This window comes from Fusarium keratoplasticum, chromosome 6 (assembly GCF_025433545.1).
Source record: "Fusarium keratoplasticum isolate Fu6.1 chromosome 6, whole genome shotgun sequence".
NCBI lineage: Eukaryota > Fungi > Ascomycota > Sordariomycetes > Hypocreales > Nectriaceae > Fusarium > Fusarium keratoplasticum.
In genome coordinates this window covers 1,997,921-2,019,151 of record NC_070534.1, presented here as the reverse complement: position 1 = coordinate 2,019,151, position 21,231 = coordinate 1,997,921, and the positions used below count along the sequence as shown (strand labels likewise).

At 51.4% G+C, this 21,231-nt stretch overlaps 8 protein-coding genes across 8 annotated transcripts; 3 read left to right on the top strand and 5 right to left on the bottom strand.

The window, feature by feature from the left end:
* Positions 1-307: 307 nt before the first annotated feature.
* On the bottom strand, positions 308-1,753 carry NCS57_00859700 (uncharacterized protein; the record flags this gene model as incomplete). The annotated part of the gene is made up of 9 exons (XM_053058408.1): positions 308-341; positions 400-819; positions 876-1,013; positions 1,066-1,103; positions 1,152-1,306; positions 1,359-1,400; positions 1,453-1,543; positions 1,619-1,651; positions 1,703-1,753. The coding sequence occupies 9 exons, from the start codon at positions 1,751-1,753 to the stop codon at positions 308-310; spliced, it is 1,002 nt and encodes a 333-aa protein (XP_052912239.1).
* A 646-nt stretch (positions 1,754-2,399) lies between these two features.
* On the bottom strand, positions 2,400-4,266 carry NCS57_00859600 (MFS domain-containing protein; the record flags this gene model as incomplete). Its single annotated transcript, XM_053058407.1, has 6 exons — positions 2,400-2,639; positions 2,696-2,800; positions 2,855-3,616; positions 3,666-4,028; positions 4,088-4,161; positions 4,215-4,266. The coding sequence occupies 6 exons, from the start codon at positions 4,264-4,266 to the stop codon at positions 2,400-2,402; spliced, it is 1,596 nt and encodes a 531-aa protein (XP_052912238.1).
* A 699-nt stretch (positions 4,267-4,965) lies between these two features.
* Positions 4,966-6,550, top strand: NCS57_00859500 (Zn(2)-C6 fungal-type domain-containing protein; the record flags this gene model as incomplete). Its single annotated transcript, XM_053058406.1, has 3 exons — positions 4,966-5,317; positions 5,370-5,641; positions 5,735-6,550. 3 exons carry the CDS (start codon positions 4,966-4,968, stop codon positions 6,548-6,550), a joined length of 1,440 nt encoding a protein of 479 aa, XP_052912237.1.
* A 405-nt stretch (positions 6,551-6,955) lies between these two features.
* Positions 6,956-8,753, bottom strand: NCS57_00859400 (Bac-luciferase domain-containing protein; the record flags this gene model as incomplete). The annotated part of the gene is made up of 8 exons (XM_053058405.1): positions 6,956-7,177; positions 7,226-7,403; positions 7,463-8,019; positions 8,065-8,124; positions 8,172-8,184; positions 8,233-8,437; positions 8,488-8,628; positions 8,687-8,753. 8 exons carry the CDS (start codon positions 8,751-8,753, stop codon positions 6,956-6,958), a joined length of 1,443 nt encoding a protein of 480 aa, XP_052912236.1.
* An 844-nt stretch (positions 8,754-9,597) lies between these two features.
* Positions 9,598-11,285, bottom strand: NCS57_00859300 (uncharacterized protein; the record flags this gene model as incomplete). Its single annotated transcript, XM_053058404.1, has 6 exons — positions 9,598-9,910; positions 9,968-10,188; positions 10,241-10,320; positions 10,370-10,881; positions 10,930-11,158; positions 11,222-11,285. 6 exons carry the CDS (start codon positions 11,283-11,285, stop codon positions 9,598-9,600), a joined length of 1,419 nt encoding a protein of 472 aa, XP_052912235.1.
* Positions 11,286-11,867: 582 nt separating this feature from the next.
* On the bottom strand, positions 11,868-13,789 carry NCS57_00859200 (uncharacterized protein; the record flags this gene model as incomplete). Its single annotated transcript, XM_053058403.1, has 2 exons — positions 11,868-13,412; positions 13,463-13,789. The coding sequence occupies 2 exons, from the start codon at positions 13,787-13,789 to the stop codon at positions 11,868-11,870; spliced, it is 1,872 nt and encodes a 623-aa protein (XP_052912234.1).
* A 2,783-nt stretch (positions 13,790-16,572) lies between these two features.
* NCS57_00859100 (uncharacterized protein) lies at positions 16,573-17,481 on the top strand (the record flags this gene model as incomplete). Its single annotated transcript, XM_053058402.1, has 2 exons — positions 16,573-16,865; positions 16,920-17,481. 2 exons carry the CDS (start codon positions 16,573-16,575, stop codon positions 17,479-17,481), a joined length of 855 nt encoding a protein of 284 aa, XP_052912233.1.
* Positions 17,482-19,293: 1,812 nt separating this feature from the next.
* NCS57_00859000 (uncharacterized protein) lies at positions 19,294-20,921 on the top strand (the record flags this gene model as incomplete). The annotated part of the gene is made up of 2 exons (XM_053058401.1): positions 19,294-19,993; positions 20,041-20,921. 2 exons carry the CDS (start codon positions 19,294-19,296, stop codon positions 20,919-20,921), a joined length of 1,581 nt encoding a protein of 526 aa, XP_052912232.1.
* Positions 20,922-21,231: the final 310 nt, after the last annotated feature.

Genomic DNA, 21,231 nt, shown 5'->3' with positions numbered 1-21,231 from the left:
AGTTTCATACCCTGTGGCATAGCCAAATAACCGGCCTCTGGAGGCGAGCTTACTTTGGGTGATGGATCTCAAATGAAGGGCCGGAGAACCAACAGGAAGGACGACCCGCTGCCCGGCATTGACATATGTTACGAATCTGTTGCATCAGCATCTTCTTTATGATTATGGCTAATGAAACGCGTGTGCCTGACTCAATATGCGGCACTCATTGAAAAATAGAAAGACTTGACTGAGTAGGTATGGATAAAAATTTGTTTCTACGTTGCCATGCCTCCAGCAGCGAAATATCCAGGTCCGCCCACGACTCTTAAGCTTCAGGCTTCCTCCCGTAAATTACACGACTAGTAGAGCATTAGCACATTGAGAGAAAAAAAAAAAATAAGGGGTGGAGAAGAATACATAGACCAGTAGGCGTGGATTTTTGGATTGTTCAAATCCTTCCTAGCCTCAACAAGGAAAACGCTGACCTCCTCAGGAGTCCAGCCAAGGCATCTTGTAAACAAGGCCATGGAAAGACCCTCAAGAAGATCGTCTGTGTTGAACTTGCTCCACTCTCCAAGTTCCTTGAACTTCTTCTCCTTGGGCCAGCGATTTATCGGCCATTTGAATGGAACCTCCTTGATGTCAACGAACCCAATTTCAGTCATGAGTTTCTTGAGCCGATCCATCTCTATGAAGGGAGTTCCGTGCTCTTTAGCAGCTTTGTCCAGAAGAACATTCCATTTGCGAAGAGCATGGTCTTCAGTCAGAGTGTTATCGTCTGACTTCATGAATGCATCGACGTCTTGGAGCTCAGCGTAGCCACCCGGCGCAAGATTTCTAGGTATTTAAATCAGGCGTTGCCAATTTGCCCACCAGTCCATGAAACAACTCACTCATAAATCTTGCGTAAGTACTCCGGCCAGTTCTTGACAGAGACGTTCATCATTCGGCTGTGAATGTAGTCAAAAGGCTGATTATAAGTCCACTCTTCGTCGATGTCGTCAATCTCAAATTTGACATTCGGGGGCACACTGCTTCAGTTTAAGTTTTTATCCTTATTTAATGGGAGAACTCATCTCGTACAATTCCGGTTGGGTAGGGGACAGGTCGACCCCTATGACCTGTGCAGAATATTAGCTTTGGTCGCTCTCTGAGATGGTCGCTCTCGCCTCAGTCTCGGGATGTTCGTCAGCATAGTCAATCGCCCAGATGCCCGTGCCAGTACCCAGGTCGAGAACCCGGCCGGTCTTGAATTCTGGAAGGTTCGGCGGGGAGAGACCAAGCTTGTTGTCAAAGGTCAGGAGGAACAGATTGTGCTGCAAGTCTGAAAACATAAATGTGAGGATTCTGGACATTAGAGTGGATTCCCGTGTTACCTAGTCTGTTGTTTTCTGTTTCATCATTGGGCATATAGTATTCTAGAGCATGTGAGAAAGGCTCCGAATTTGAGTATAAATACGTGCAACCTACTTCCGTCCTTGTATGCGTGGTACGTTCTCCCATTCTCACATCGATAATTCAGAATCGAGCTGCTCACGCTAGCAGTTGATGACGAAACATCCTATGTCGTAGTCTGCATCAGTGATTGTCCTCTTTCACAACACGCCAGAGTAGGCAAGTTGCAATCCACACATACATCACCAACTGACGAGTCTCGATCATCGTCAACCTCAATTGAGGGTTAGTTCATGATCGTATCATATTGGAGGAGTGGTTCTACATCAACAAGAATAACAGGGCCTGCATCGGAGGTGGCCATGTTGCCTGGCATAGAACGGTCTCAGATGCGCACTGAGCTCCTTGGTCGCTAAGTGTGTCGAAGTTTGGGGATTATGCCTTGAAGATGGAGCAGCGGTCAATTTTATCATTTAATGCCGCGGACCCCCCTTGTCTGTCACTCCAAGCAGGGGCCAATGATGCTTCATTTAGGTGTGGTGTTGTTTTCTCTCCTCTCATCGGCAGCATGTGCTCCACCAACAACCAACAACAACTTCTTGACTCTCTGGGGTCAATCAGGTGTTTGGAGAATGGCTGCGGCTTTTCATTGGTGGAGCGTGCAGTTGAATAACGAACGACAAGCATAACAGCGGAAAACTCGCCTACTTCCGGAGTATCCGTCCGTATATGTATGTACTCGCGTCAGACACGTCACATCATGGGGGAAGTCTTGCAGGCATGCAGCGGAGCCGGGACCTGCTTCCGGACAGTGGACCGGCTTTATTTGGAGTATTTATTAATGCCGACCGCCATGATATAACTTTAAAGGCTTCATAGCGAGATGATTTTGATGCGGTAAAGGTATTTCATTCTTATCCCTCTGCTAAGCAACTCACCCCATAGTTCGGTTATTTAAGCCACCCACCCAATGCTCGAACCTCGTGCCGAGTAGAAATGCGAGACCAGCTGCCAGCAACTTTTCAAATCATGGATCGTCTTTCCACCAACTTCCAATACCGGGGGGCCAGTGCTGTGCGGATTCTCTTGCCCCAGATAATCATCGGGACAAAGAGGAGCCCAATTGCAAAGGCAACGCAGCCACTGAGGATATACATATTGGTCAAGCCCATGGTTTTCATCCACGGAACTAGGGCGAACGGTACTGCAACCGAGACGGCATTTCGGAGAAAGGCCACACCAATGAACGCTTCCGCCGTGAGCTGCAGGTTTTAGAGTGTGAGTAGTGGGCTTTCCCTTCGCATTCAAGAGAGCTTACCTCGCGGTATGTGTCGACGATGAGAGTAAAGGTGATGTCCCCATTTGCTCCAAGTCCAAAAGCAAAGAAAGCACCGCCAATAGATGGGTATATCCAGTGCATTCCCTAAGTAGATGTCAGCATACTTGGTTTCTTGATTTTCTTAGAAAATTGACTCGCCCTATCAGCAGTAACGCCAAACATGATGATGCCACCAGCCATGGCGATAGTTGGGACAACAAGAGGGTAGAGCCTCATCTCGGGCTCAAAGACGCCACCGTTTCGACGCGCCAGTCGCACAATGACCCAATCAGACAAAGGTCCACCGTAGATACTGCCAAAGATGTTACCGACGAATGGGCCCAGTGTCATGCATCCAATTCCAAACGTTGTAAAGTTGTACGGTGGCTGCGCAAAGATGATGGAGACAACAGACATATAGAGAACAAGCCAGCACACGCCAGATGCGAACTGCAAGGCGGTAAAGAAAACATGAGGAAGAGTGATGACGTGAAGCGGAATTACGAAGAGATGTGGAAGAGACTCTGGAGTAGGTGTGGTAAAACGAAGGCGCTGTCGCCATGTGTTGATTGGGATTGTCGAGTCGGTGCGCGTCATTGTGGTCGTAGTAGCATGTCCGTCTACTTTGAGATCCTCTTTATCGTGTTCGTGTGATTGATTCGAAGATGTGACAACCAAAGATGTAGAATTATCAGTTTGACCAACCAAGACGGGCACAAACTTGGTTTCCTCAAATAACAGAAGAAATGTCACAAAGAGTACTGTCATGGCAATGGAGAGTGCGTAATAAGACCAACGCCAGCCTTGTTCCGCCGCCTGAGAGCCAGCGGCGAGAGGCGTGAGAAAGGAGCCCACCATAACGGCGGTAAAGTAGATGGCGTTGGCTGAGCCACGCTGGTGGACGAAGAACAGATCGGCAATCTAACCAAGAGTTAGGGCGGTACTTGAGGGATCAAGTGGTGACACCTACAGTCATTTGAACGGATGTCTCGTTGATGGCTCCAGCCAAGCCGGTGATTATGGAAGTCAGAATCAGCTCGGTGTAGGAAGATATAGATGATGTCCACCACGATACGGCGGCCAGGGCTGCCGTTGAGACAATATATGTCGATCGACGACCATACTTGATTGTGAGCGGGATGAAAAAGATGCAGCCCATGGCCAGTCCAGCCAGTTGGGCTGACTGGGCGTGGGTGAGCTGGGTGATAGTAACTCCCAGGTCGACGGTCATCTGCTGCCAAAAGACAGTCTGAATAGAGAGATTGGTAAAGGCGGCGACGGTCACGGCGATGGTGAGACCATAGTTGAAGCACTTTCTCCAAGTGCTCCAGTTCTGGATAAAGTCAATGAGTATAAACTGTTGATGTTCACAGTCTATCAGTAGAGGCTCACGAGTGGTTCATTTGGGTCGGATGATGGAGTTGGAGAGAGCATAAAGGTTGAGACACCGGTAGACTCTTCCGGCTCTGGATAATGAATTCAGCATAGGAAAGCAGAGGTGGGAGCATGGGACCCTTACGCAGCACCAACCGGACTGTGCCGGGAGGAGCAGTAGCAGCTCCGGTTGCCATGATAAGAGAGAGCTAGTGGAACTCCCAAGAAAAGACGAGACTGTTGATGTTTTTCGTGTAGCTTGATCCAGGCCAAGAGGTTGGGTGTTGCCCTGTTTATAGATCGATATCTGAGACCAAAAGCAAGGCCATTCGAGTGCGTGCACACGGGCTCTCTAACCTGTATGCAAGGAGGGGTCTCAGCTAATGCCGCTTTGCAGACCCGAGGCCTCGGACGCGTGAAGATAGGCTGGCCAACAATTGAGGTTGTCCCGACCCCCGGTCGCAAACTCAGGGGTTGACGCAGCCACGTTGATACTGCAGCTGCACGTCGACAACGATGCCGATTCTGGGGAAGAAGCAAAGTATCACCACCTATTCACGATTAGCTCGACTCCATTTCCTGTCAACCCCTGCCTCACCTGTGCTGGTCCTTTCTCTTCTAGGGGATCTTCTTCAAGGTTCCAGATTCTCCCCACAGGAGTTGATAACCAAGCCACCCTGTCAGGTGGTGATAAGCCCCATGGCACCAGACCTAAAGCAGAAGCTGGATGCGCCCCCGGCTCCATCTTCCTCTTTCGTCTATAAACTCCACGGATCTCCGGGAACGACGCGTCGTTGGCGGCTCCATCCTCTCAATCCAAACATTCCCCTCCCCCCACCCCCCAGACCAAGGCGACCGAATCTCGCCTACCTTGCCCCCCTTCCCCAGAGGAAATGATGGCCCGTTCCCGCGGGGGATGTCTCAACTGTAAACGGCGCAAACGGAAATGCGACGAGACGCGCCCAGGCTGCCAGGCTTGCGAGAAGCGGGGGATCCTCTGCGAGGGCTATGCCACGCCCTTGCGTTGGGCGAATGGCATCGCCTCGAGGGGCCGGTTCGCAGGCGCGTCGGCCCCGGAACCTCTCGTCGGAGAAGCTAGCAAGGCTCCGGCAGATGATGGAGACAGTGCCGGGCAGTCTTCCCCAAACTCAGCCTCTACCCCTGGCCACGCCGGCTCCGTCGCCGCTCGCTCTGACCTATCACCGACCTCGACCGTGTCCGATACGCAAGAGCAGGTGTTCAAGAAGTGTTGGACCTCCTCTCTACCCCCCGAGGTAAATGCTTGCTAAGGTTTGGCTAGTTCTCCATTCTGGACTGCATCGGCTGTATACGACGGAGCAGCACTGTTGGATCCAGCCCTTCTTTGAAGAGATGGGTAGGCAGAGCCCTGCTCTGGTCGTCATCTCGGTTGCTATCCAGGGCTACCTTGATGACCGCGCCCGGGGCCTGTCGGTGGCATCCATGGAACGAGTCGACCTTGCCCTGCAAACCTTCCGACAAGAACTATATGACCGTCATGAGAAGATGCATACCGCCACTGTCTGTGCTGGTCTGTTGGTCTGTACCATTTGTGTAGGTCCCCAGTGTTTGCCCATACTCCCTTGCTCTCCCTGCCTATGCCCCGTCCTATAATTCGCATCTTAACTAATAGTGGCACCTATGCAGCTTTTCCAAGCCTTACCGTGGACCATGAACATCGATTTAATGGTGAACGTCTACAACCTACGACATAAACTGACCGTCCCCGGTCTAATACCGATAGAAGACTTGGGCACACGTCATGTCTTGGAGGTGATGGGTGTCATGGATCTCCCGTCGATGGTCATTGGTCGGACGGGCCAATCCGTGGGAGTATGGAAGCTCCTCCGCAAGCTCCAAGACACCCGAAAGGAGGGAAGAGTCGATGGAATCGAGGTCGCGTCAGGCATGCCCATGTCTCTGCTGGATATATTCGCAAGCATCCTCGACAATGACGTCGAATATACCGAGAACAGGTTGTGGACCTGGGCAGGGCAGCTTGGCGAGTATCTACAGTGTCATCTGTGGGACTGTTGGAGGTTTTCAGCTATCCTCGAAGTTCGGCGTCGACACAGGATAGAACGGAAGCAGAAGGGAGTCGAGGTCAATAACGACCAGGGCTCTGCTGCGGTTCCCAACACAGAGCTGATCCTCTGCCGACTCATGTCGTCAATGGACGCCCTACATCGAGCATTCGAATTGCCGCAGAACCAACATCTCCTAGTTCACAACGGGCTCATGTACCCTCTTGTCACCGTCAGCCTCGAGGTGCCCCTTCTGCAGGACCATCCGGACTGGAAGCACACTCTCGACAGTGTGCGAGCCACTTTTCAAGAGAGGGATACTTTTAACCTGATCAACGTGATATTCGATGTTCTGGACGAAGCGTGGCAGACTGGTACCTCGACTTTTGACATTGAAGAGGCGGCACGTCAGCGGGGAGTTGAGATTGCTCTTTTCTAGGGGATTTGGGACCAATGTATTTTACATGGGCGTTTTTGAAGGGAAATTGCATGGAATTTGGGATACCATATAGTATTAGCGGTGCCTCGGGACTCGTTCGTTTATCTAGGATTGCTGGCGTACTCTTGATGAATGAGGACTTTTCGAATCATTGTATCTTCATCTTTCATGATTAGCGTTCCCATGAGTCAATTATCTAGATGGGAGATTGAAGAGATGATAGCATGATTGAGACGTAAGGTAATAGGTCTACGGTTCATGTTGAGACCCGGCTTGGACTTGAAATTGCATCAAGGGGGGATCTATCATGGTGGTACAGGAACCAAGGGGCATCAAATAGGGATTCGTTCATGTTGATTGATTTGATTCTTCACAACTGGCTTTGTTATGTTTCTATCTAGCATGCTAGGGGATCTGATGGTCCTTGGCAGGAACTCCTGCCGCCCACTGATACTTGGAAGCTGCGTGCTCTGGCAAAGGATACTTCTGCCCCTCCAAGCCATAGAAGTTCTCACGGTAGGAACCTCCTGGAACCGCATAGTCGTCCCAGAATAGCCCTCTTGCCCGAAGCTCTGGAAGCAGCAGGTCGATAATATCCTTGAAAGACTGAGGGAAGAGAACATAGGCCTAGAAGAAAGGTTAGTCGTGTTTGGGTGCAGAGTCTGGTTTGCTTACAAAGTTGAAGCCATCAACGTCAGCCTCGTCGATCCATTCCTGGAGACCGTCAGCCACCTGCGAGGGTGTGCCAACCAGGAGAGGACCGTTTCCTCCGAGGCTGATGTGCTCAGCCACAGTGTGCTTGGTCCACTTAGAGTTGGGAGGCGAGAACTTAGCATATCCTTCAACAGTTGATCTATACGAGTTTCGAGGTTAGCTGAAGAAACCAAATGAGTTTTGCCTGAAAATACTCACCGGACAGCGTTGCTATCAACTTGTCGAAGTTCCTCATCATCCCCATACTGGTTCAAGTCGATGCCAGTCCAACCACCAAACAAGGACAATGCACCCTCGTGAGAAGCATACTTCTTGTACTCGTTATACTTGGCCAAAGCCTCCTCCTCAGTCTTGCCGATAATGGGAGTCACCAAGGCAAGAACCTTGATCTTGCTGGGATCTCTGCCAAACTGGTCCCGAGCTAGCTGTCGAATCTCGGCAATGTTCTTCTTGCACACCGAGGGGGCATGAGCGGATGTGAAGATGGCCTCTGCGTGCTGAGCCGCAAAGGCTTTTCCGGCTTTAGATGCTCCGGCTTGGAGGAGAAGAGGCGTTCTTTGAGGGCTGGGGTCCACGAGATGAGGTCCTGGAACGTTGAAGTACTTTCCTTGGTGGTTGATCTGGCGGACAAGTTCTGGGTCGGTGTAGATGCCATTCTCTCGGTCTAGCTTGACGGCGTCGTCTCGCCAGGATGACTGAAAGAGCTTGTACATGACTTCCATGTACTCCTCGGCTTGGGCATATCGTTCATCGTGCTAATAAGTCAGCAATGAGTCAATATCGAGGCAGTGATGTCCTACATCTAGTTGTTCAGTTCTACCCAGGTTCCTAGCAGCTGAGTCTAGGTAACTTGTGACAATCTGCAACAAGGTTAGCTAAGAACACCGGCTCGTATCTGGCTTCCTACATTCCATCCCAGTCTATGGATATGTTAGCATAAGCCTACTTAAACCCGATGGGCTACTCACCTCCCCTTGGTCAGATGATCGACAGTCGACAGGCGTCTAGCAAGGTGGAAAGGTTGCTCATAGGTTGTAGAAACCGTCACACCGAATCCAATGTTCTTTGTCGCTGCAGCCATAGCAGGGACCGTAACCAGGGGCTCGGTCAAGGGCCATTGGGCTCCAGAGATGATGGCAGGATCCAAGGACTTCTTGTAGACATCATAGCCTCCTACAAGATCGTGAGTTTCTGGCTCCAGGCCTGGGATTCTGAGTTTATACCTAGAACATCTGCAATAAAGATGCCATGGAACTTGGCTTCTTCGAGAAGCTTGGCCAGCTCGACCCAGTGCTCAGTGTCCTTGAACTTCCACGACTCGTCATCGGGATGTCTCCATAGTCCTGGCGACTGGTGACCACTGCCTATGATTCCAAACGACAGATCAGCATCACGTCAGCTCTGCAGGACCGGGGAACCAACACATCATCACAAACGCATTGACAATGAGGTTCTTCTTGCCCTTCGGGCTCTCATCTTGGGACGCCATTCTTTCTGTTGCCGAGATAATATCGAAATCCGATTGGACTGTGCTCAGTTCATGGGTGTTTTCCTTGAGACACTGTCAAACTGCCGGTCTTTTATGATATCCCGGTTACCGACGACGCGGGTTCCGATGTAGGTCGATATTGCGTGATTCTCGTCATCATGGTAAATCCTGCAAGTTCCTCGCCGTAATGCAAGACCAGCAGGGTTCTCCTCTGGCATATCTCGGCACTTGACGGGTCGGTTAATCGACGAGTGTTTCCTCAGGCGGGGACCACGAGGCGATGGCGCAATTATCAGCGCTTCTTGCTCATGCTGATCAACCCCGCGCAATCACGTCTAGAACTTGTCGGAGAGCTTCCAGAGACGGTTTAGTGTTTCCCGTTTCCGTTATCTCGGGATTTTCACGTCACTTGTCCGACTGTTGGGCTTTTTGGTGTCTGCCTGACAGGCGCCGGACTCGCTCCGTTGAAGATGTGGCGAGATCTTGACAGCTGCTTGGCGTTCTCGGGGATTTTCCGAAAAGAGATAAGATTGGAATCATTTCAGGCTATCATGATGGTGCGTTTTAGTTTATCAGTAGCTGGTCTTGGCTTGGCAGCAGTTGGGAAAAGATGCTCCGGGTCATGAGATGACAGAGACACGAAGGACTCTTTTGAATTCCATCGTCTTGGAGGTTTGCTTGCGGATGAATTTTTTCAATCAATTGCTTGATTTTTTTTAGCTGGATATATCTTGTAGTACCATCTTGATTTATAGAGTCTATCGCTCCACATCATATTCTATAGATTCTAGATGATAGTAACCCCCCAACTCAACCACCCCAAACCAGTTTTACCATCTCTGATCTATTCCTTCTTGACCTGCTCAGTCTCCTCACCAGAACCCGAATAATCATTCTGGCTTTCAACAACTTGGGGAATGGGAGCTTCCTCTGACGAGCGGGCAGATGAACCAAAGTGCTTCAGCACCAACCACGCAGGGAACAGCGAAAGACCCCAGAGTAGAAAGTTGAAATAGATACCTCCAACCTCGGCAAACACCGGAATGGAAGTGATGCCGTAGCTGACTGCCTGCCAAGCCGACTCGGTACCTCGGAGAAGGGCAGAGTAACGGATGATTTCGTCCTGGGTGTCGGCCAAGTTGTGGATGATAAAGTACCTAGGATGCGAGCATTAGATGATGAACTTTTACGTGAAATCCTTCAAGTGTCCTTACAAGAAGAGGTAGTTAAGCTGGAAGCCCAGAGTCAGGAAGACAAACACAGCAAACGCCGCGCCGAATCCATCGCTGCTCCAGTCATAGGTAGGCCTCGTGTGGCGGAACCTAGTCGCGAGGATCGTAGCCCAGATCCACCAGCCTCCCTGCAGAGTGGCGATGACAGCGAAAGAGGAGCGGGTTCTGGTCTTGAGGGAGACGGTAACTCGATCAAGCCAACTCTGAAATCTGTTGTTAGACCGGCGTTTGTATGAGTGTGTACGGGAGACTTACTCCAAGAAAGTTGCCAGCAATGACGGCAATCAGACCACCCAGGAAGGATCCAAGAGCTCGAGCTCGCACAGAGAACCACACTAAAACCGTCAGCATATGTCATGGCCCTGAAAATCAAATTGCCCTTACATGAGAGGTAGGTGAAAAAGACGGCCTCGGCAAAAACAGCTTGACCAATGAAGAGAACAATCAGGAGAAACTTCTTAGTAAAGAAGAGTCTTCCAGTCTCCTTGAGCTCAAACACGGGGCTTTGCTCAATCGACAAGTCCACCTTCTTGCCGTCGGTCCGCTCCACTTGGTGAGGCTTGTTGAGAAGGAAAGCAACGAAAGGACCAGCGGCTTGGATGGCGATAAAGATAAGGAACACGGTATACGAGACCTTGCCAGCCTCGTTGCGGTCAGCGTTGAGGCCGAGGTTGATGGCACCGCCCAGGATCTGGCCCGAGAGGCGGTAGGTGAGCCAGTAGCCGAGAGCCTTTCCACGGTTCCAGGGCTCGGGGTATGCGATGGCAATGGCAGCTTCGGCCATCCAAAAGACTCCAGCAGAGATACCGCAGAGGGCAGCACCGAGTAGGGTCAGCCACTCGGTTCCGAACCTGTTGTTGGTGTACAAGCCTGCTGCATAAGGGGCATATCCAACTCTGTAATGTCGTCAGCGGCGAAACCTGTAACACATCTCTAAAACATACGTTCCGAAGATCAAGGCTCCCTTGATACCGATGTACCGAACCAGCGTACTCGAAAAGTAGCACGACAGAACCATGAGACAAAAAGTCAAGGCGTTGGCAGCGTTGACCAGCTTAGGCGAGGCTGCACCACCAGCACCTAGCGAGTTCATGGCCGTCCAGATACCGGGAGCTGCAAAGTTGCAGAGACCCAGGATGGTGATGTTGAAGAATGTGGAGCGGTACCACCTCACTTGTTTCCCCGTGTCAGCAGTAGATCGTGCATGATGGAAGGATCTCCATTGCAGAGACTCACCAGGGTGGAGTTGGTCCTTGGGAGGAGCAACCTCGCTTTCTTCGTGACGAGACTTGGAAGCCATTCTGTCTGTCTCACTCTTGCAGTAGTAGGTAACAACAAGAAGATCTTGAGAAAAGAAAAGGTGAGACCGACTGGAATATCTAGTGAGACACAGAGCCCTGGCAAGAAAAAAAAGGGTGTCAAAGATCATCATTTATATTTCCCTTCCCAACCTAGGAGCCGTTTCTCCTTCGATAACGCAGCACGCAATACCATCCTGGGGCCCTACATGGACAGGCTCGACTGCCGAACCTTGAGGCGTGGCCCCCCATCTAGCGCGAACGCGTGCCGGCTGCGGGATTGCGTATTTTACCGCCTGGACCAGATTCTCGGATGCCCTATCCTCTCAGGGATGCCCTCCTCTGCACATGCCGACCCAAGCTATCCTATCTCTGATCTCGTTCCATTGGGCCTAGAGGTTTCTCACTTGGCAAAAGTCGGTTCCGGGTGTTAGTCTCTTCGCATCCCTGCTCCACGTGGAGTCGCGGCCGACTTGGTGGCTTACGCGAGCCCAAGGGCATATGACGTGCAAAGAACCATGCTATTGACAATTCGAACGCGCATTCTATTCTATGCAAGCTCTTTCTTTACTCAGTTTATCAAGCTAAGGAATGCTCCACCAGCTCTCATGCACGTCGCGCAAGTCTATCTCGTCTGGACGTTTCAGATACGGCGTCAAATCCGCCTCTGGATCTGTCTCCTTTCTCGTCCACCCATTGCCAAGATACCAAGCGAACCGATTCTTCGAGTCGCCGAGATACTTGTACTCCCAGTCCTCCCACCTCGGCTCCCTCCGAATCGCCGTGATGTGCCCAGCGCTCCCCGGCCAGAGACCGTGGATCCTCGCCCCCGGTCTTCCGCCATTGTACCAAGAGCTGCACTTGTCTGTAAGGACAGTCTTGGCGAAGAAGGCGTCCGAGAACTCGGTAAAGTCATCGGCAGCCTTTGAAGACGGTGTAATCGACTTGATGCCCTCCCGCGACGCCTTTCGGAGCACCTTGGCAAAGTAGGTCAATTGCGTCTCGACGCTGTGCGGCACCGTTCCAGATGGGCCCGTCGCTTGAGGACCGTGGACGAAGAGAAGGTTTGGGAACCCGGGCGTTGCTAGTCCAAAGTAGGTATAAGGGAAGCCATATACACCATCAGCCTTCCACAGGTCGCTGAGCTTCTGCCCGTGAGCCTTGATGGGAAATGGAGGGACCATGTCGACGTTTGCGCCCGTAGCGCAGATGACGGCGTCGACATCCCTCTGCACGCCATCCTCCGTCTCGATACCAGTCTCTGTGAAGCGTTTGATGCGCGTCTGGATGTATTCCACATTGTCTTCAGTGATGGCCTCCAGATATCCCGGTCCGGGAGTAAGACGTCGGCAGTTGGGGGAGAAGTCGGGCACAATGTGCTCAAGCAGCTCGGGCTTCTTAACCAGGCGCTTCTTCATGATGTTGATGAACTGTTCTCGCAGCTCATTGTTCAGCTCGCTGTTCCGGAAAAACGTCCCGAACCGTCGCCAGTATATCCCCTCTAGATCCTTTCTGAAGGCCAAGTAGGCATCGGGATCCTCTGCCCACTTCTTCTTCTCCTCTTCTGTGTACGGCTGGGGCTCAAGCTTGCGCTCCTCTCCGGCCCAAGACGCAGCGATCCACGTCTTATTCCGGGCGTAGTGGTCCAATTGGCTCACAACAGGCTGCAAGTTCGCCACGACCTGGATGCCACTGGCTCCGTTGCCAATGACCGCCACCTTCTTGCCCTTCGGGTCGAACTCGGTGTTCCAGTTTGATGCATGTCGAAGATGTCCTTTGTAGTCGGAAATTCCGGGATAGTCGGGCAATTTCCAGGCGTTGAATCGTCCAACAGAGGTCAAGATGAAGTCGTTCTTCTCAACCGTCACCTCGTTCGTCTGCACATTTCGCACCGTCGTGATCCAGACGCCCTCGGCATCATCCCACGAAATGTCCTCAACCTTGCGGTTGAGCTTGACGTACTTGTAGACGTCGTATTTCCGCGCGACAGACTGCCAATAGTCCCTGATCTCATGTCCCGGGGCGTACTTGTCCGACCAGTCTGTCTTTGGTGTAAATGTCGACTGATAGACGTGAGAGGCAATGTCACACCTCACGCCAGGATACACATTCTCAAACCACGTTCCTCCCTAGTCTCTTGTTAGTAAATTGTCACGATTGACTGATTGCTTACACATACCACATCGGCATTCTTCTCATACACGGTGAGCTGAATCCCCGGCACCTTCTTCGGCAGCAGGACCCCTGCCAAGATGCCAGCCAAACCGCCACCGATAACACCAACCCTCAAGGGACGAGGCTCGTCGACAAATCTGTCGATCAGGGTAAGGCTGGGATTGTGGTAGGGAGAAGTGGCATCGACGTTTGGACCATCCAGCACGGGAGCGGCTCCGTTGGCCGGGGCTGGCTTCTCAATGGGCAAGCTCCCCGGTGCGTCGTGCGATAAACCGGGCTTCTCGGCAGTCAGGGGATTGGCCGAGCCATTGATGACAGCTGCTGTCGCCATATTCGCGGGGTAACAAGAGGGCTGGTTACTTGTTCTTCAAGACAAGAGGTATGACCTTCTCGTCTGGTTGTCGGGGGTTCAACTACGGTCCCTATAAGAAGTCGAAACGACGGTTACTGCGACTTTCTTTTTCCCTTATCGTGACTTGCACTGAGCACGTTAACCTGTTGGTCCGTGACATCATTCCCCTCCGAATACTCGCCTCGCAGGGCCATTCGCTGATGCAATTCTCGTCCTTCTGTCACCATGTCAACACCCCTCAATCACGCACCCGCCCCACGGTCTTTCACCATCACGGCCCCACCACCGGCGACGACTCCTTGGCATGGACATGGGCTCTAGCAGCCAGTAAGGAGTCTTGGTAGCTCGTTATCCCCTGTTTAGATGCAGATCGCTCTTCTCGGGCATATCTGGCATCAGCAAAAGGCGTCAAGGTGACCACGAGCCGAGCGGGTGGTACGCCGCAATCGGCAAACCGAGCTGGGCATATCGGGCTGCCACCGACCCTTTGAAATGATTCTTATAACCAATGGCCTATCTAGCAATGGAGTGCTTACGTACAAATCCCGAGGGAATGACTGGGTAGTTTGGAGGTGTTGCTCATTCGTCAGGTTGGTCAGCACGAACCATTGAGCTCACATTTATGGATGAAGCGGCCAAGTTTTCTACAATTTCTTTCTTCTTTTTCCAACTTCCGCCTATTGCGTCTTCCATAATCAACTTTACCATCGATAGAATCATCTTAGTTGGGGACAAGCCATCACCCCCGACTAATCAGTTCACAGTTCTGTGTCGTTATTCACATCTATTCCTACCACAGATTCCTAGCATCACTCGCAAATAAATATTCACCATTCATACGTGCTACCATCTCAGAATTTGGTTTTCTCCCCCGACTAGCCGCTTCACCCGACTTACTCGTTTCGTGTCAACCTCTGGATCAAGATGAAACTAAGTGTACGCTGAAGCGATTCATAACTTTGCTTCTTCACGCAACATACAGATAACATATACAGACACAAGCCTTGAGCGCTCTATTTTTAAGTTTCCCCTGCCCTATAAATAAGCTTGACATATTATACCTGTGAAATTAAGCTTCCGGAGAACCTTGATTCGCGAGAGCACTATTCATGCGTGACAGTCGCTCCCTCGAAGTGCTCTCCTATACATTTCTGTTAGGATCGAGTGGCGATGGCATAGTTCCATGCCTCACAACCTTATGCATCTCTGTACTTCAATAAATGTATTTTCCTAAGTATTGTTCCTAGCTGTCTTCTTCAACACCTATCGGCCTATCTATCGGCCCACCGACAGTGCGTGTTATATCTGGCAATAGATTGTCACAGATGCACTATTGTTGCGTTTTGTATCGTCACTGGTATCAATAACGTCTTCAGAAGGGGTTACCAGACACAATATCAAAGAACGCAATAAACAGATTCAGTATAGGCACAGATTCTTTAGGCTTAGTGTTCTCATCCTTCACATTTATTTATCACTCACTTATTCGGATAAAGGCGGACTTTCCCATGGCTCTTTTCCTTTGTCCTCAAAGCATCTCTTCTTTGATCTTAGAGAAGAGCGAGGCAAGCCGCCATGAGGAGCCAAGGCTTCTCTTTGGCATCGGGCTCCGGTATCCTTCCAGTGATATCGTCAAATCCATGAAACAGTGCTGATCAAGAACTTCAAGGGATACGTGAGCCCTATGTTGTCCCGGTGACGAGGCGGAAGGCTGAAATGCCGGGTTCGTCTTGATCTTCCTAGGATGGGAGGGTGTTGGCTTTATCAAGATCGAGGTTTTCATGGCCTCGGTCGATCCGAATGATAAGGTGAATGATATCCCATGTCAATGAGACTGGCTGGTGGCTTTGGAGAGTAAAGTCAACAATAATCGAGTGCAGACCCGAGACAGATAAAGTCACAGCTCATGGCCTGAGGTCTCGCATATAAAAAAGAAGCAACATCGGCTGGCCCGGAGGTCTCGTCTTTTAAGACAATATGATCCCATTACAAAAAGACCCTGTCGGCCACGCAAGCGCAACGTCACCTCTGTCCGAAAAAATCATGACACCCTGCACGCGACAAGTTAAGCTTCTGGGGCAAGGCTATGTTTAACTCGCTTGCATAGGGCTCTGCCAGCACTGCCGGGGATCCGGGGCTGTGACAGCTCGGTCTCGGTCTCGGTCTCGCGGGCCGCTCCGAATTGACCTATGGCGTTTCTCAATTCGCAACCGCATGAATTTTAGCTCAGAAGGTTAAGTTGACACAGGCGAATATTTCCCCTGTTTGTCTTATTTCTACCCATGTCAACGGTTGCCGTTGTTCCGATGACATGTTGAAACGGCCGCACCGGTGCTTCCATCAAGCATGGAAAGCCTCTTTGACGCGTAAAGCAACGACGTCTTGGTGTTTTATGTCGTTTGAGCCTCGTCAGCTATCCCAGATAGATAGCCCTGTTTGATCCATTTGGGAATAGCTTCCTTCCAAGACCTGCCAAAACTTGGGAGACCATGTTGTTCCAGGCCCACAAGGCTGATTCGAAGTGCGCGGCCATCAAGATACTATTCTCGATGTCTAATAGCACCAAAGCTTCATCGTAGCATCGGCACTTTCCCTGACGATCTTCATGCCTTGCCAAGAGTCATATATAATTGCCGTGGGAGTTCCCTTCTGCCCCAACCTCACTCTCATCACCATCCACAAATCCTGATCAAGCACTCTACAGTCCTCATCTTCATTATTCCCTTGTGTCAATAGCCCAGTATTTGGCTTCAAACTCAACCATGGCCACCACAAACAACCTCCCGTCAAGCAATAGCCTGAATCTCGCCTACGCAGCTTTGGGCATTTTCGGTGCCCTCCTTCTCCCTAGCGTATACATCACCTACAAGCATGGGAAGCCCGGTATTATCTGCTGGCCCATATTCGTGTCCTACTTTGGTCTTCGCTTTGCGTCGGACGCGTATCTCATCATCCGTAAAAACGACCCCGAAGAGCCAACTACCGTCACCATGATGACCAATGCTGGAGGCATTGTATGCTTGTCGCTGACTCTGATTGGCATGATCTACGAAGCGTGAGGAATATTCATTGAGAGGTCCAGTTACAGCGTACTAACATTCAACAATAGTATCAACATTATCCCGTCTCACTCCAAACGCTGGGGCCGAAAGATAATGCTCGGTGTCACCCATCTCGGCAACACGGTCGGTATCGGCATGGCAGCATACGCAGGAAAACCGGACGATGATGCCCCCGGCGGCGTGAAGAACGAGACTCTCAACAAGATTGGCAATCTACTCATGTTTTTGGTCATGGTCGTGGTCTTGTTCTGGTTGTGGCCCGCGACGAAGCGAGTTCTCTCAGCCAGACAAGAGGTCAACTACAAGGCTTCCAAGGCACTCGTGATGGCTGCTGGACCTGGGATCGTTCTTCAGCTGATCCGCCTGAGCTACAGTATCACGTACGCCTTCAACCGCATCCCAAGCTTGGATCCAGTCACCGGAAGCTTCGCCACAAGGCTGGTGCTGATGTTTGGAACACAGCTGTGCATTGTTCTGGTCATTATCGCTGGAGGGTGGTTCAGCAAGGATGCGCTGCCACTGTCGCAGATCAAAGTTGGAGGTGCAGATGTTGAGATGAACAGGGCTTCAGAGAGATTGGTCAGACAACAAGAAGCAGGCGTTGTTTGATCGGCACTTATGGTGACTGCCGAACATCCTAGAACAAGTTCATGCAGGATATCTCTTGGGTAGTTGACAGGGATTGAAAGCAGGGGGAAGAGGGCATGCGAGTGGGTGTTGGACTGCTGGTAACACTCCCGACTGGTGTTACAGTGACTGTTGTTTTTCGGATCAAAGCCGAAAAAGGATCAGGTGGAGGGTGGTGGGAGGAATACGAGGACTGTATTGTAAATACTTCTATCTTACCTGTTAACTAATAGATGTTCTTTCATTTGTCCAGTCACTTTCCTCTTTTCCAAACGGAGTGGTGCCAGCTCAAACGGCAAAACAGGGTTTGCATCTGCGACTTTCGACACAATGCTAGAGTCAAGCGTAATCATGCATCACCTCCTGGTTATTTCTTTGCTTGTTCTTTCAAACTCCTGTTTCTGTGCCTGCACTTTCACTTTCTTTTTCCTGTTCAACGCCACCTGGCTGCCAATGTGCGCTTCAGCGCGTGATGACGTCACGAAATGAGTATAGGTTAAGTCAAGACCTGGCGACTTCGATGGGATGGACATCCAGAAAGCCACGCGAAAAGACAAGTGGAACGTTAAGCACAAGATGCAAACCGAAAAGTAAATTAGGTATCGACGTTTGCAACCCAGAGTGAGACTATTTCGTCACCTGAAACTCTGTATGGCGGTTGTGACTCAGATCATGGAGACCAAAAGTCAGCCCCAATATCTCCAACGGCACCAGTGCAGCGGGGAAATGGAGGTCATGACAGGAGTCATACGAGTCATGCCACCCGAGGCATGATCCTGGAATAGGCAAGTGGTAATTGCTGTCAGACAACCTCCACCAAGTGATGAGTGCCTGTGCTGGTGTGGGCGCGCGGGGCAGAGATCGATTGTTGGCTAGACCTCGACTCAGGATATGGATAGCAAGAAGGATTGAATCAAATCAGATAAGATGGAATATAGCGATATAAACGTGTATTTACAAAGATACCTTGGCATTATTTTGTAATTATTTTACTAGTAATTAAAATACAAAAGAGTAGCCTTCGAGACATGTTAAATGGCTTTGCTGTCTCGTGTCTCGTGTCTCATTATTTCTTCACCAAAGTGCCTTGTGCGGCCTCGGCTCCTTGACGCGTGTGGCAAAGGTCAATTCCGCCTGCGGTGCGCGGTTATCTCCTTCAGTGGAGCCCATTATCAATAAATACCTGTATCGATGCTTGAGCGTCCGGGGAACGCTTATCAGGTGGACCTCGTAATCTCGTAAAGGGACATGATCTGTCAAGGTAGGGCGCGATAGTGCTGCCAAGTGCCAAGGAGGATATTCGAGAAGGAAAAGAAGGCAGCGCTTCCAGGGACTCTATGTGTTGGCCAAGACAGCGCGGTCTTGGTCGTCGGCGGACCGCGCGGAGTCATAGCCGCGATGCTTCAGCAGACACATGCGAACCCCAAAGGCCAAGCCTCCTGTCGTGTACCCCGGACCTTCTAGCCTGATCAGGCACGAGATAAATCGTGGAGGAGCGGAGCATGGGAGCCCCTCCTCCACACCCACAGCCCGTGAACCTTGCCGACTGGGCCTCAGCTCAGCGACGGGCCGTTCGTGTCGTGTCCAGGCCTGCCTTGATTTCGCCAAAGGTCTCCTCTTTCTCCTTGACATAACTTAAACCTCCTTTCCCACCTTCTGTTTCTTGTTTGTGATACCCCGCGACCTTCCTTGTCGTTTCTCAACTGCAATCACACTCTCTCCCTGTCAGGGCCAGCGTGCCATCTACAGATTCTCACCATCACGTGACAGCAAAATCCCGTCGCGTCGCCGCCAATGGAACACGGCACGAGCAACGACGCCGACCAGGCGCTCGCCCGCCTGGGCTACAAGGCGGAGCTGCCGCGGAACCTGAGCATGCTCAGCGTCCTGGGCCTCTCATTCGCCATCATGGCCGTACCGTTCGGTCTCTCGACGACAATGTACATCACCCTGACCAACGGCCAGGCCGTCACCGTCATCTGGGGCTGGGTCCTCGTGTCGCTCATCTCGCTATGCATCGCCGCCTCACTCGCCGAGATCTGCGCCGTCTTCCCCACATCCGGAGGCGTGTATTATTGGAGTGCCATGCTCAGTACGGAACGTTATGCGCCCTTGGTCAGCTTCGTTGATGGTTGGCTCACTCTTGTCGGCAACTGGACCGTCACATTGTCCATTAACTTCTCGGGAGCGCAACTCATCCTTAGCGCCATCTCTATCTTTAACGAGGATTTTGTGGCCAATGAGTGGCAGACTGTGCTGTGCTTTTGGGCTGTTATGCTCGTGTGTGCGTTGGTGAATGCTTTTGGCTCTCGATACCTGGATCTTATCAACAAGGTCTGCATTTACTGGACCGGCGCGAGTGTTATCATCATCATTGTCACATTGTTGACCATGGCTGATACTCGCCGGTCTGGCGAGTTTGTCTTTAGCCATTATGATGCCTCGGCGAGTGGTTGGCCCTCGGGATGGTCGTTCTTTGTTGGTCTGTTGCAAGGTAACAACATCAACACCCATATTCACTTCCAGTACTAATGTGTATAGGTGCCTATGTCCTTACTGGCTACGGCATGGTCGCTGCCATGTGTGAGGAGGTCCAGAACCCCGAGCGTGAAGTCCCCAAGGCCATCGTCCTCTCCGTCGCCGCCGCCGGCGTCACTGGCGTCATCTACCTGGTGCCCATCCTCTTTGTCCTCCCCGATGTTCAGATGCTTCTTGCTGTGGCCAACTCGCAGCCCATTGGCACTCTGTTCAAGGTCGTGACTGGTTCTGCCGCCGGCGGCTTCGGTCTTCTCTTCCTCATCCTCGGAATCCTCATGTTCGCCGGTATCGGAGCCCTCACTGCCGCTTCCCGCTGCACCTACGCCTTTGCCCGTGATGGTGCTATCCCAGGATACAAGCTGTGGTCTCGTGTCAACCACAAACTTGACATGCCTGTTTGGGCGCTCGTCTTGTCCACTGTCATCGATTGCATTCTCGGCTGCATCTACTTTGGCTCTTCGGCTGCCTTCAACTCCTTCACTGGCGTTGCCACCATTTGCTTGTCCACCTCGTACGGTGTTCCCGTCCTGGTCAACCTCATCCGCCGACGCAAGATCGTCCAGCACTCGCCTTACCCTCTTGGAAAGTTTGGCCCAATCATCAACGGAATCTGCGTCGTCTGGATCGTCTTCTCCGTCGTTATCTTCTGCATGCCCGTGTCGCTTCCCGTCGATGCAGGCACCATGAACTATGCTTCCGTCGTCTGGGCCGGGTTTGCCGCCATCGCCTTTATCTGGTACTTTGCCTATGCTCGAAAGCACTTCAAGGGACCCCCCATCAACAGAAGCGAGAGCTTTGAGCCTGGAGTCAAGGTTCTGAGCGGCGAGGGAGGCAGAGCTACTGATGATACGACGGGCGAGATGCAAGAGAAGGGCTCTAGTTAGAGGGTGTGGATGTCAAGGTCAGGTGTACAATTGCAGAACCACTATAGCGTATTGTTCGAGAGATACCATTATTGAAAGAGATAAATATGTTGCTGATTGTCCTACATGCCCTGTTCCTACAAAGCAACGTGTTACAGACACAAGCGGTGCATCATGCGCAGATCAAAGGTAGCTCTACCCCATCGATGAATGACCCAATCACGGGGCTCCATGGAATGGTTTTAACGCGCTTAAAACTGCTCTCATTGCTCCTGTGCCTGGCACTCTCTGATTATGTAAAGGAAGTGTCACCATCAATCACTAAGTCACC